A 15,197-nucleotide genomic window follows, 5' to 3' on the forward strand; every position below is an offset into this window, starting at 1 on the left:
TCCCTACACACCAGCAATTCCTATCCTGGAAGTGTGTGCAAGTGTCTGCAAAAAGATACATGTAAGAATGCTCACTACAGCTTTGCTAATAATAGTCCAAAAAAATAACAACCCAAATGCCCAACAGTGGGAAAGATAAATTGTGGTATACACATACAACAGAATACTATTCAGCAGTTAAAAGGCTACACACAACATGGATGAATTTCACAAAAATACTGACAAGGTTAAAAAGCCAGACACATACTGTACATACTCTATTATTACATTTAACTACTCTATGATTACATTTAACTGGAATTCAAGAACAGGCAAAACTGATCTACGGTGATACAGTCAGAAGAGTGATTATCTCAATATGTAAGAATGTAATACTGATTGGGAAGGAGCACTAGGCATGCTAGAAATGTTCTTTATCTTGATTTGGGCAGCAGGGACAGGGGCGTATACCTATGTGAAAATTGTTCCCTTGCTGTATGTATGTTACATTTCATTATCAAAAACTTTTTTAACATAAAAAAAAAAAGCAAGCTCAAATGCCACCTTCTCATTAAACTTTTGCCAGCTGCAATGAACCTTTTTATAAGGGCCTCCTTAGCATTCTGATGTCATTTCTTTATGCCATTTTACCACACTCCATCTTGAATCTCCGTGGAGTCTCCTTATTTCTCTAAATAGATGTTTTGTTTATCTTCCTGGTGGCAGTGACCATGTCCTTCACCTTTTACCCACTCAGTGCCTGACAAATAATAGGCTGAAAACATGTTTGTTGAATTACATGGAAGAAAAAAATTGGGTGAGTTCCCAGATGGGTGAAAGCAAGGACAGGCAGAGGAAGGAAGGCCAAGAGAAGGTCATAGGAGGTGTCCAAGGAAACCGTGGCTCACGCTGCAATTTTACCTACTTCCTGAAATCACGTTAAATGTCACTTTGAGTGGCAAAGAACAAAACACCAAGTCCTACCTAGGCTGAAAATAAATAAATATAACACTCCCTCACTTACAAGAAATCACCAAATAAATGCTATCTAATATCTGGGTGTTTCAACACTGGATGGGAAAACCGTTCAAGGAGAATAATAATTCACATCGCCATCCTGCTAAAAATATCACCTCCTTAGTGTGGTGCAGAGTCCAGACTGCAAGTCAGCAGACTTAGGGCCGAATTCTAACTCCGCCCGAACTTGCTGTGATCTGTGATCAATCCCTTCGCCTCTCTGGGCCTCAGTTTCCTCATACGTAAAAACGGGGTAGATTAGCAAAGTCCCTTTCTGTATTGATATTGAGGATACAATCCATAGCTCTCCCGGTCCAAAGCAGGAATACAGCAAAAAACCCCCGAAAAACACGTAAAAGGCGCCTCAGACCAACAAAGAAACACGACTTGAAGAAGTCATTTTGTTATCTTTCACGATTCAATCGTGTTTTTGTTTGTTGTTTGGTGCCTTACCATGATTTGCAGAAGATGTCTGAGTTCCATGTAAACAGAAGTTAACTCTCTGCGGCCTGTCATCTTCTTTGGAGGGTGAGAAGGGTCTTCCCGCCTGGTTTCAAGTCTCGGGATTCTGAAACCACCAACTCAGCTGGCGGGTTTATGAATTTGCGCACACTGCGCGGCACACTGGAGCCTTAAGTTATAGAGGAACCGAGTGCAGGGAATGTTGGGATTTGTAGTCCCCGGGCCTCTTTGTGGTGCGCTGGGATCTGTGGTCCCCGAGTACACCGCTGGAATGCTGGGAAATGTAGTCTGTGGCATCGCACAGTGCAACTAGCTGCCGTCTCAGACGGTTAGTGTGCTCAGTGGCGGGAGCAGGTCCCTAAAGCCTCTGCATATCCGAAGGCAACCCTCCGCTGGGACAAACTCTAGGCAACAACACCAGATGAATATTATGTCCTTTGGGACTTCCCGGGGTGGGCCCTTCCCATTGACGTTCACAGTCCCCCTGCGAAGCCGCTGCGCCCTTCTATTGGCTGATTGGGTTGCCAATTGCCAAGGCGGGCTTGCCATTGGTTCCAGGAGGGCACTCGAGGCTTCAGGGAAGGAGAAGGGATCAGGAGCGGGAGCTGAGGAGAGAGAGAGGCCGGTCCGGGTCTGGCCGCTGCTGCTGCTCTCTCGAGGTTTCCAGGCCGGGCTGCGGCTCCATCCTCGGCTCCTGGGCACCGTCTGCGAGGCTCCGCCGACCAGAGTGAGAAAGCCGCGGGCGGCGACCGCCGCATCATGTCAGCCAAGGACGAGCGGGCCAGGGAGATCCTGAGGGGCTTCAAACTGTATCCGCCCGGGAGCGGGGCGGGGCCGGGAGGACTTGGGAGACTGCCGCTCCCTGAGGAGACTGGCAGGGGACGGGGGCCGCGCCAGGTGGGCCCCACAGAAGAAGGGCTGCGGGAGGGGAAAGGAAAGGAGCAGCTTGCCGGGCCCCCGAAGGGACCGGGCGCAAGAGGCGGCCCCAGGGGCGTCCGGAGGAAGGACGGGGACGTTGACGGGAGCCCCGGGAGCCCCGGGGGGTGGCGGGTGGGGACGGTGGAGCCTGGGGGACGGGGCTGCGAGGGGCGCCGGGCGTCGGAAACGCTGTCGGAGAGGCCGGCTGGATTCCGATCCCCGGCAGGGACCCAGAGGCCGGGAGGGAGCTGCGGCCCGCAGGGAAGGGCTGAGGGGGCGCGGTGGGCTGATCTCGCAGGCTAGAAGCGCTCTGGCGGGAAGCCCACCCGGGGAGCGGGGAACAGTGACTTGGAGCGGGCGACCTTGTGTGGGACAATTACCAGTGCTTTAAAAGACTCTCTCAGGTCTCCCACCGCACCGCACCCCACCCCTGTCTGGTTTCCACAACTTCTCTTCCAAACTTGTGGCTTCTTCCAGGGCTGGAGTAGTTGGGGGGCGGGGGGGCGGGGAAGAGAAGTCCAAGATCGACCTTGTCTTAACACTCTCGGCCTCCTGAGGCATTGGTCACTGCCTCCCCCACAGCGCCTCGGTTTTCTTTCCAGCTAGATGGGGACAGTAGACTTGGGTGTGGGACGCCTCGCGCTGGGACTCCTAGCCGAGGTGTCTTTGCTGGCTCCTGTCCGTGTGGTTAACGCCTGGCGGTGGTGGAGCTGTCCAGCAATGGTGTGATGTCGCTGGGGCAACGCTAGAATAGAGCGGGTTAGAAAAATCATTGCCTCGGGCCTGTTGTGGTGCCGCTTTTGCAACCTTTCCTCGTGGTAAGGAAGCTTTGCGTTTTCGTGGAGTGTGTTAGGCTGTCACCATATGATGCAGATGAAAAAAAATGCAAACTTGTATCTTCACATTTTCCATTCTCCTGCGGACTTTAATCTCTTCATACATCTTGTCTGTAATCTATAGTGCGGAACGTTCTTAAATTCCTCCCGCCGTGAAAAGGTGATCATCACTTTTGGGCTCCTCCCTTGGAGGTTTAGTGCACCGTTCTCTTGGTCTGCCGTTGCGTTTTTACAATGTCTATGTCACCCTTACAAATTTTAATTGCTTTGCTATGATCAGAAACCAAGTTGGTAATACATTTTAGATCACAGTGCAAAAAGTACAAGTGAGATTTTTCAAATGGAAATTGATCTTTGCTTTTTTAAAAAATAAAGGCTGTATCCCCTTTGCATACTACATTTCGTGATAAACTTTAAGAACTTTTATGTAGTGGTTTAGTGGCAGCCTCTTTTAGCTCCATATGCATTTCTGTGTTTCTCTCCATAATGGATCATATAGGTATACAGGGATGACTAAAATGCTAGAAAAGCTATGACATGGATTTTATTTTCCCTCAAGTAATTATATTATTACTTAACAAGTAACAGTGTAATAATATTATTAACAAGTAACAATGTAATAATATTGTTACTTAACATGCTGCATAGGCAGTAAACCAGAGATTATGGAGAATTGAGAGGTTGAGAGGTTTCAGAAGCAGCATTTTCATCTGATTGGAAAAACCATATTGCTGAAAAGAAGAAAGGTATTTTTAATGGCTTTTGAACAAGCAAAAAAGTTTGAGCTTCTCACTTTCAGTTTTGGCTCTTGAACCTGTTGAGAAAGAGGGTAAGAGACAAATACAGAAAAGAGTAGAAAGCAGAATCTGTGTCAGCCCACTAGAAGGAAAAGTGAATCAACTGATTCAGTGATGTTAGCGCATCCAGAAACAGGCTTTCAGAGAGAGCTTGACCTGAGCTAATTAAACCCTGAAGCACAAGGGAAGCAGCCACATCAAAAAGTTAGCAAGAGAGCAGTGGCATGCTCATCCTCTGGTAGCCTTTATTAGGCATCTGGGGAGTAAGAGAGAAAAGAAAAGCAGAAATGTTAGGATATGCTACTCCCTTCAGGAAAAAGTGAAATTAATGTTGGCCAGGTGCAGTGACTCAAACCTGTAATCCCAGCACTTTGGGAGGCCAAGGTGGGCAGATCACCTTAGGTCGGGAGTTCGAGACCAGCCTGACCAACATGGAGAAATGTTGTTTCTACAAAAAATACAAAACTAGCTGGGTGTGGTGGTGCATGCCTGCAATCCCAGCTACTCAGGAGGCTGAGGCAGGAGAATTGCTTGAACCCAGGAGGCGGAGGTTTCTTTGAGCCAAGATTGTGCCATTGCACTCTGGCCTGGGCAACAAGAGTGAAATTCCATCTCAAAAAAAAAAAAAAAAAAAGATAAAATGTTTTAGTAAGGAACTATCTGACTGTTGTCCACTTTTTATTGGGTAGATTTTCTGAACTTTCAGAGTGTCTTGTTTCTGTAAGAATTGTTTATCACTGCAAAAAGAGCACCATTATGTTCTCCCACCAACAATATTGATGGTACTCAGTTGACCTGTTGACTAGGTTAGTCTTTTTTATTTGCCAGTTTGTACAACAAATGAGATCTTGTTTTAATTGGTATTCTACTGGATCCCTAGATCCATGAAGAGGTAATGTAGCATAGTGGTTAAGAGTTATACTGGCCTGTGGCTATACTGCCTGCACTGGAGTTCTCGCCCTGCACTCCTAGTTATGTGTCCGTGAGCAACTGCTTTAACCTCACCTCAATTTTCTTATCTGTAAAATGGGGAGTTCAAGACCAGACTGACCAACATGGAGAAACTCCGTCTCTATTAACAATACAAAAATAAAACAAGCAATGAGGAAAGGATTCCCTGTTTAATAAATGGTGTTGGGAAAACTGGCTAGCCATGTGCAGAAAGCAGAAACTGGACCCCTTCCTGACACCTTACACTAAAATTAACTCCAGATGGATTAAAGACTTAAACATAAGACCTGACACCATAAAAACCCAGAAGAAAATCTAGGCAGTTCTAACCATTCAGGACATAGGCATAGGCAAGGACTTCATGACTAAAACACCAAAAGCATTGGCAACAAAAGCCAAAATAGACAAATGGGACTTAATCAAACTCCAGAGCTTCTGCACGGCAAAAGAAACAGTCATTAGAGTGAATCAGCAACCAACAGAATGGGAAAAATTTTTTGCAATCTACCCATCTAACAAAGGGCTAATATCCAGACTCTGTAAAGAACTAAAACAGATTTACAAGAAAAAAACAAGCCCGTTCAAAAGTGGGCAAAGGATATGAACAGACACTACAAAAGAAGACATATATGAGGCCAACAAACATATGAAAAAATGCTCATCATCACTGGTTATTAGAGAAATGCAAATCAAAACTACATTGAGATACCATCTCATGCCAGTTCGAATGGCAATCATTAAAAAATCTGGAGACAACAGATGCTGGAGAGGATGTGGAGAAATAGGAACACTTTTACACTGTTGGTGGGAGTGTAAATTAGTTCAACCATTGTGGAAGACAGTGTGGCGATTCCTCAAGGACCTAGAAACAGAAATTCCATTTGACCCAGCAATCCCAATACTGGGTATATATCCAAAGGATTATATATCATTCTGTTATAAGGACACATGCACATGAATGTTCACTGCAGCACTATTTATAATAGCAAAGACTTGGAACCAACCCAAATGCCCATTGATGACAGACTAGACAGGGAAAATGTGGCATATATACACCATGGAATACTATGCAGCCATAAAAAATGATGAGTTCGTGTCCTTTGTAGGAACATGGATGAACCTGGAAACCATCATTCTCAGCAAACTGACACAAGAGCAGAAAATCAAACACTGCATGTTCACATTCATCGGCAGGTGTTGAACAATGAGAACACATGGACACAGGGAGGGGAGCATCACACACTGGGGTCTGTTGGGGGGAACTAGGGGAGGGACAGCAGGGGATGGGGAGATGGGGAGGGATAATATGGGGAGAAATGTCAGATATAGGTGATGGGGAGGAAGGCAGCAAAGCACATTGCCATGTATGTACCTGTGCAGCAATCTTGCATGTTCTTCACATGTACCCCCAAACCTAAAATGCAATAAAATATATATTTAAAAAAATACAAAAATAGCTGGGCATGGTGGCACATGCCTTTAATCCCAGCTACTCAGGAGGCTGAGGCAGGAAAATTGTTTGAACCCCAGAGGCAGAGGTCACAGTGAGCCGAGATTGCCCATTGTATTCCAGCCTGGGCAATAAGAGCGAAACACCATCTCAAAAAAAAAAAGTTATCTGCCAGGCACAGTGGTTCATGCCTGTAATCCCAGCACTTTGGGAGGGTGAGGAGGGTGGATTGCTTGAGCCTAGGAGTTTGAGACCGGCCTGGACAACATGGCAAGACCCCACCCCTACAAAAAGAAAAACCCACAAAAATTAGCCAGGTGTGGTGGCATATGCTTGTGGTCCCAGCGGTGGGGGGTATCACCTGAGCCTGGGAGGTGGAGGTTGCAGTGAAACCAAGATTGTGTCCCACTGCATTCCAACCAGGGTGACAGAGTGAGACCCTGTCTAAAATAATGATAATAATAATAATAGACTCCTTATTCCCAATTAATTGATAAAAATTTAAAAGATTGGTAATGTTCATATCCTGAGAATGGTACTGTATGAAAATAAAGTAAAATTTAAAAATTAGGCCAGGCACAGTAGTGGTTCATGCCTGTAATCCCAACACTTTAGGAGGCCAAGGTGGGCAGATCACTTGAGGCCAAGAGTTTGAGACCAGCCTGCCCAATATAGCAAAACCCCCTCTCTATTAAAAATACAAAAAATTAGCCAAATGTGGTAGTGCACACCTGTAACCCCAGCTACTTGGGAGGCAGAGGCAGGACAGTCGCTTGAACCCAGAAGGCGGAGGTTGCAGTGAGCCGAAATCATACCACTGCACTCCCGCCTGGGCTACAGAGCGAGACTCTGTCTCAAAAAAAAAAATAATAATAAAAATAAAAAAAGAAAAAAAAAGAAAAAATGATGCCAGGCTCACCCCTGTAATCCCAGCACTTTGGGAAGCTGAGGTGGGTGGATTACTTGAGGTCAGGGGTTCAAGGCCAGCCAACCTGGCCAACATGGTGAAACCCTGTCTCTATTAAAAATACAGAAATTTGCTGGACATGGTATGGGCAGCTGTAATCCCAGCTATTAGGGTGTCTGAGGCAGAAGAATCATGTGAGCCTGGGAGGCCAAGGTTGCAGTGAGCCGAGATTGCACCACTGCACTCCAGCCTAGGTAACAGAGACTCAATCTCACACACACACACACACACACACACACACAAATTCAATGTTCACAACTTTGAGGGAAAGGGGCATTCTCATTTGCTTTATGTGTGTGTTCATAGTGTCTGAAGGCAGTAATTGATATCTATTGAATGTTTTAACGTAACTGTAGTAGAATTTATAGCACAGTGGTTGAAAGCATGGGCTCACTTCCAAGGTTTAGACTTACTGCCTTTACTATTGTGATTCTCAACAGAACACTCAGACTCTGAGCATCAACATCTGTATCTCATATCATCAGAGGGTTGTTTTGAGAATTAAATGAAACTGAATAAAAGATGTTTGGTTCAGGGCTTGGCACATAGTAAGTAATATCTTCTGCCATTCATTTTATTAATAATAATGACAGGCCAGGTGTGGTGATTCATGCCTATAATCCCAGTACTTTGGGAGGCCAAGGCAGGCAGATCGCCTGAGGTTGGGAGTTCGAGACCAGCCTGGCCAGCATGGTGAAACCCGTCTCTACTAATAAAGTACAAAATTAGTCAGGTGTAGTGGTGTGCACCTGTAATCCCAGCTACTCGGGCGGGTGAGGCAGGAGAATCACTTGAATCCCAGGAAGTGGAGGTTGCAGTGAACTGAGATTGGGCCACTGCACTCCAGCCTGGACAACAGAGTGAGACTCCATCTCAAAAATAATAATAATAATGACAATAGTGTTAATATGATTGTAAAGCCACTTATTTCTCTGAGATATAACCAATACCTTCATTCTAGTTATATTTTCTTATAGAAAAACTATGGTATTTCTGTTTTGCCTCTGAAGAAATAAGCATTGATGTATACCCTGTGTTAATCTGTCTAGAAAATGAATCTCATTCTAGTTTATAGCAGGTTAGCAAAAAGAGTTTGGCTCAGAAGCTTTCTGAAAGCACCTTTCACTTGTGTTCTTACATTTCTTCTCCCATACGTAGTTTGATCCTGGAATCCCTATATCCTTTTTCTTTTTTCTTTTCTTTTTTTTGAGACAGAGTCTCTCTTTGACACCAGGCTGGAATGCAGTGGCACAGTCTGGGCTTACTGCAACCTCTACCTCCCAGTTCAAGTGATTTTTCCGCTCCAGCCTCCCAAGTAGCTCGGACTATAAGCACACACCCCCATGCCCAGCTAATTTTTTGTATTTTTAGTAGAGATGGGGCTTCACTATGTTAGCCAGGATGGTCTTGATCTCTTGACCTCACGATCTGCCCTCCTCGGCCTATCAAAGTGCTGGGATTACAAGCATGAGCCACCGTGCCTGGCCCCCTATATCCTTTCTCATAGTACCTTGATCTTTGACTTTGCTTCCAATCAAAAAATAATTGGCTTTACATCTTTTATTTACTCACTTGAATAAAGAATAAGAATAGTAGACTTATTAAGAACAGTCAACTATAGAACTCTCGAATGTCAGTATTCCCAAATACAGTTGCCTTGGCCAAATGTTAAAAATGAATTTGAGCCGGGCACGGTGGCTCACGCCTGTAATCCTAGCACTTTGGGAGGCCGAGGCAGGTGGATCACGAGGTCAAGAGATCGAGACCATCCTGGTCAACATGGTGAAACCCCATCTCTACTAAAAATACAAAAAATTAGCTGGGCATGGTGGTGCGTGCCTGTAATCCCAGCTACTCAGGAGGCTGAGGCAGGAGAATTGCCTGAACCCAGGAGGCGGAGGTTGCAGTGAGCCGAGATCACACCATTGCACTCCAGCTTGGGTAACAAGAGCAAAACTCCATCTCAAAAAAAAAAAAAAGAATTTGAGGTTTATTATTTTCTATAATATAGTTTTTGTCTATCAACCCATATTCTTGGAAAGCAGCCAGACATACCACTCACATAGCCCCATTTCATGTAGATTGTGATTGGTAGCTTGTTTCCTCATGCATGGACTCGAGAATTTTTATTGTTATCCTGAATAGATTAAATGAATACAATGTCCTATGGATTATCTTAAGATTCTTTTTTTTTTTTTTTTTTTTGAGACAGGGTCTCACTGTCAGCCAGGCTGGTGCCATCATAGCTCACTGCAGCCTTCACCTCCCAGGTTCAGGTGATCCTCTGCCTCAGCCTCCTGAGTATCTGGGACTGCAGGTGTTCACCACTACATCCAGCTAATTTTTGTATTTTTTTTCCCTTTAAGAAAGGGTTTCATTATGTTGCCCATGTTGGTCTCAAACTTCTGGGCTCAAGTGATCTGCCCACCTTGGCTTCCCAAACTGCTAGGATTACAGGCATGAGCCACCACACCCGGCCTTACTTAGGATTCTTACAGGCATTCCTGCTTTTGCTTTTTGGAAGGAATTTAGAGTATAACTAGATACTTATAGTCTTCTACTAACTTTCTAAGCTTCTTCCCAGGATTGTGTATATGGTTTATAGTGAAACATTATGGTAACTTCTGGACAAAGGGGACAGAACACAGTAAAACTCTCATGGAAAATTACAGTTGTATCACCACTACATTTGATAAAGGACTAGCAGTGGTTCTGAGGCTTGGAAGCTCTAGGCTGATCTCAACTAGGGTTGACCTCGGTTTTACCTCCCAGCCCTTACTTGTCAGCATTCTGCATCCACAAATCCTCATGTTATGGGAGGATTTGACTTATGAACGTATAGACCTGTCCCCACCTAGTCCTGAGCTAAAACCTAGCATCAGAGAAAGGAATTGTGAAGGCCATCTTCTCCAGCAGCCTGACTAGTCTAATAATTGCTTGAATGCTTAAAACTCAAATTGTCAAAGTTTTGAGAGCAGCATTCTTTTTTGCTTTTGTCCTGCTTATAATTTTGGAGCTGCGAAGAAAAGCAAATATATTTTCTTAAAGTTCAGTATCCACAAATATTTCAATGGATTGGACTAAAGCATACTGTTTATGGCAGAGAAGGTGATGGTCTCACTGTAGGACACATGACAGCTTGTTTAGTCTACAGCAAAGAGAGGCAGGGGGAAGTGGAACTGGTACAAAGGAGGACTACTTGAAATATGCCATACATTCAATAATGGGGGAACTGAGGGGAGTTTGACCTAAAGATGAAAAGAGCTGGACAAGGGATGTGAGTATTCTCTTCTAAAGTTTAAAAAAAAAAAAAAAAAAAAAAAAAAAAGGTGTTCTAAAGAGGAAGAATTAAATGTTGCTGTGTAGCTCTCAGAGGAAGTACAAGACTTGAGGGGCAGAAATTACAGATGACAGAGTTTAGCCCAGTTTCTAACAATTAGTAGAGTTATCTGAAAAAAGACATTTTCTAGAAAGTGTTTCAAGCAGCAGATGGATGCCTGTCTGTCAAGAGTATTGCAGAGGGAAATTTTGTATGTATCAAATGTATATTATAGTAGATGATCTCCAGAAATACTCTAAAATCCTTTCCCAACACTACAATTCTTTGATTTGGTGACAGCCTTTCTTACTTAACAAGTACTCTTTTCAGCAAATATTTACATTGAGATATGTTCTATGCCTAAAATAGACAAAACATTTTTTGTGACTTGTTTCCTTTTTGTTTTTGATATAACTCTTTTCTTAGACGCTCAATATTGAAGTATTTGATTTAGTGCACTGTGGATACAACTGATTCAGGGTCAAGGAGAGCAATTATTGAATTCAGAAAACGTTGAGAGAATGAAACATAAATAGCTCTAATATAAATTAACACTATAAATATAGCCATAAGAAGAAAGGGGTAGTCTAATAATATCTGATATTCTTATACTGCTTTTTGGTCTTTAAAGAACTTTGATATATTACAACAACCCTATTCATTATTAGCCTCACATTATAGGTGAAGGAATTGAGGATTGATGAGGTCGTCACTTTGATGAAGGCAGAGCTTTAATTTAAGCCTTGTTTTGTCCTTTTATAAAGTCCATGTTTTCTATGGTATAACATGATGCCTCTCTAGAGAATTTATTCTTTTGTTGCTGTATTATTGATTGAGTTTTAAAATTTTCTCAGCTTGGCTGAGCAAGGTGGCTCACGCCTGTAATCCCAGCACTTTGGGAGGCCGAGGTTGGTGGATCACTTGAGGTCAGGAGTTCCAGACCAGCCTGGCCAACACGTCAAACCCCATCTCTACTAAAAGTATAAAAATTAGCTGGGCGTAGTGGTGCTCACCTGTAGTCCCAGCTATTCGGGAGTCTGAGGCACAAGAATCTCTTGAACCCAGGTGGCAGAGGTTGCTCAAATTTAAAAAAAAATTTCTCAGCTCACTGCATGCAGCCTTAACCTCCCAGGCTCCAGTAGTCCTCCCACCTCAGCCTCTCAGGTAGCTGAGACTACAGGTACACACTATCATGCCTGGCTAATTTTGGGGTTTTTTTGAGACGGAATCTCACTCTGGTTGCCCAAGCTGGAGTGCAATCGCACAATTTCTGCTCACTGCAACCTTTACTTCCCAGGGTCAAGTGATTCTCCAGCCTCAGCCTCCCGAGTAGCTGGGATTACAGACGCCTGCACCCATGCCCGGCTAATTTTTGTATTTTCACTAGAGATGGGCTTTCACCATGTTGGCCAGGCTGGTCTTGAACTCCTGACCTCAGGTGAACCACCCACCTCAGCCTCCCAAAGTGCTGGAATTAACAGCCATGAGCCACCACGCCCAGCCAATTTTTGCATTTTTTTTTAGAGACTGGGTGTTGCCATTGTTGCCCAGGCTGGTCTTGAACTCTTGGGCTCAAGTGATCTGCCTGCCTTGGCCTCCCAAAGTGCTGGAATTAACAGACATGAGCCACCATGCCTAGCCCTTTTCTCAGTGTTTAAGTCACAGCCAGATATATTTTCCACTTGAAAATTATTCTCTTCTAATGTGGTAATATTCCCTATATTACTATATTTTTCTCTCAACTCTCCAGATACAGAGGGCAGGGTTTAGCTCAGGATAATGATTTTTTTTTTTTTAACAATTAGAGTTACCAGGGGAAAAAAAGACATTTTCCAGAAACTGTTTAAGCAGCAGATGGATATATTCTTGTTTTCATTTTTTTTCATCTTAAGCACAGTCCTCTTAAGCATTGTCCTCTGTGGTCAAGAGATAGGGATCGGATTAGTAATTTCAGTGATGATCAAACATAGGAAGTTGTTACTCAAGTCTGATATGCACAAGATTGTGTCCATATAGTTTCGTCCAATAAAGTAACACAAAATTTGTCCCACATCGACCTTGTTTTCAGATGAGCAATTCAGACAATCTCATTAATAGGGGAAAAAAGTGAAAAAGTCTTGGATATTAGCATGGTTAAACAAGATCATGTGGCTTTATTCAGAATACTGAAAGCTACCTTGTGCCCAGTTTATTTCCGTTTCATTCTGAAACCTTTTTCTTAAACATCTATGAAAAATATTAGACGAAAGCATATTGTGGGTAGGTTATAGAACCAACCCAAGGGTTCCTGTTACAGAGTGTTACGCATTTAGGGTTTGTTTTAAAGGTCCCTTAAGTATTTATGGATTGATGAAAGAATCTAACAGACTATTTCTTTTTCTGATTCTCTGTTTAAAAATGTGGATGAGGGGGCCAGGTGAGGTGGCTCACACCTATAATCCCATCACTTAGGGAAGCTGAGGCGGGCGGATCATGAAGTCTAGAGATTGAGACCATCCTGGCCAAAACGGTGAGACCCCCGTCTCTACTAATAATACAAAAAAAAAAACAAAAAAGTTAGCTGGGCATGATGGCATGCACCTGTAGTCCCAGCTACTCAGGAGGCTGAGGTAGAAGAATCACTTGAACCCAGGAGGCGGAGTTTGCAGTGAGCTGAGATCCCACCACTGCACTCCAGACTGGCAACAGAGCAAGACTCCGTCTCAAAAAAAAAAAAAAAAAAAAGTGGTTGGGGCACACATCTGTGGTCCCAGCTATTTGGGAGGCTGAGCCAGGAGGATCACTTGAACTCGGAAATTAGAGGTACCATGAGCTATGATCGTGCCTCTGCATTCTAGCCTGGGCAACAACAGAGCAAGACCCCATCTCTAAAAAACTGTATACTTACAGATCTCTGTGTGTGAGCAAATTGTAGGATAGTTGTAACTATGCCATGTATGGCACTGCTACCTTGATGACTACTCTGTCTGGAAAGTACAGTTCTTCACCAGGTCACTGCTAAAGCTTAAGAAAAAGGGGGCCAGGCACAGTGGCTCACGCCTGTAATCCCAGCACTTTGGGAGGCTGAGATGGGTGGGTCACGAGGTCAGGAGTTCAAGACCAGCCTGGTCAAGGTGAAACCCCGTCTCCACTAAAAATACAAAAATTAGCTGGGTGTGGTGGCAGGCACCTGTAATCCCAGCTACTCAGGAGGCTGAGGCAGATAATTGCTTGAATCCAGGAGGCGGAGGTTGCAGTGAGCCAAGATGACACCACTGCACTCTAGCACATGCAACAGAGGGAGACTGCATCTCAAAAAAAAAGAGAATTATCATTGACTAGGATCTTAAAAGAAGAGGTGTTACCTAGTTTAATCTTTATGATAGTAGGGAGTAACATAGAGAAAGGAAAGTATTTCAAGAGTGAGTTGGAGTCAGGAATGAGGAAGGATAAGGGTCAAAGAAGTTCTCGGAATTCATCAAAATTTTATTTATTCAATGATATTTAAGAATCAACTGAGAGTCCCATGATACGTTATAGGTCATGGTGATCTTTTTAAGAATAAGAGATAGTGGCAGGGTGCAATGGCTCACACCTGTAATCCGAACACTTTGGGAGGCTAAGGCATGTGGATCCCTTGAGCTCAGGAGTTTGAGACCAGGCTGGGCAATATGGTGAAACCCTGTCTCTACAAAAAAATACAAAAATTAGCCAGGCATGGTAGTATGCACCTGTAGTCCCAGCTACTCGGGAGACTGAGGTAGGAGTATTGCTTGAGCCCAGGAAGCAGAGGTTGCAATGAGCCAAGATCATGCCACTGCACTCCATCCTGGGCCACAGAGCAAGGCCTTGTCTGGGGAAAAAAAAAAAAAAAGAATAGTTAAAGGAACAAATAAACTATAGTATTTCAAGATTAGAAAATGAATTAAATAGATGAGGAAATAAAATCAGCAAGAATAGATTACTCTTTCAAGAAATCTGGTGACCTAGGAAAGCAGATATTAAGGGAGCAGCTTGAATGGGTAGATATAATTTATTAAATAATGAAAATCACTTATTTAAGCTATCTGACTTTGCACAAGTCACTTAATATCTGTAAAACCAGGATAATGCATGCTGTTTGATGGAGATGTTATGAAATTTGAATGAAATAATACATGCCAACTCACTTTAAAAACCATAGATCTGGCTGGGTGCAGTCGCTTACACCTGTAATCGCAGCACTTTGGGAGGCCAAGGTGGGCGGATCACCTGAGGCTGGGAGTTTGAGACCAGACTGACCAATATAGAGAAACCCTATCTCTACTAAAAATACAAAAAGTAGCCGGACATGATGGTGCATTCCTGTAATGCCTGTAATCCTAGCTACTCAGGAGGCTGAGTAGGAGAATCATTTGAACCCGGGAGGCGGAGGTTGTGGTAAGCTAAGATTGTGCCACTGCACTCCAGCCTGGGCAATAATAGCAAAACTCCATCTTAAAAAAAAAAAAAAACCAGCCGGGCAGGTGGCTCACACCTGTAA

General features: G+C 43.8%; 2 protein-coding genes across 6 annotated transcripts in view; one reads left to right on the forward strand and one right to left on the reverse strand.

Annotated features, from left to right (window-relative positions):
• COPS7B (COP9 signalosome subunit 7B) overlaps nucleotides 1–1,666 on the reverse strand; it is a 32,038-nt gene extending 30,372 nt beyond the window's left edge. The window contains exon 1 of one of the 3 annotated variants that reach the window (XM_010341162.3): nucleotides 1,450–1,666. The gene's annotated coding sequence lies outside the window, so the exon portion shown is untranslated. The remainder of the gene's footprint in view (nucleotides 1–1,449) is intronic. The other 2 variants (XM_010341163.3, XM_039470169.2) reach the window with 2 other exon arrangements.
• A 342-nt stretch (nucleotides 1,667–2,008) lies between these two features.
• The window catches only part of PDE6D (phosphodiesterase 6D), a 58,186-nt gene continuing 44,997 nt past the window's right edge, over nucleotides 2,009–15,197 (forward strand). The window contains exon 1 of one of the 3 annotated variants that reach the window (XM_010341161.3): nucleotides 2,009–2,267. In XM_010341161.3, the coding sequence (XP_010339463.1) occupies nucleotides 2,218–2,267 (50 nt within the window). In that variant the 5' untranslated portion in view covers nucleotides 2,009–2,217. The remainder of the gene's footprint in view (nucleotides 2,268–15,197) is intronic. The other 2 variants (XM_074398857.1, XM_003930607.4) reach the window with 2 other exon arrangements.

Source organism: Saimiri boliviensis, chromosome 5 (assembly GCF_048565385.1).
Source record: "Saimiri boliviensis isolate mSaiBol1 chromosome 5, mSaiBol1.pri, whole genome shotgun sequence".
Taxonomy (NCBI): Eukaryota; Metazoa; Chordata; class Mammalia; order Primates; family Cebidae; genus Saimiri; species Saimiri boliviensis.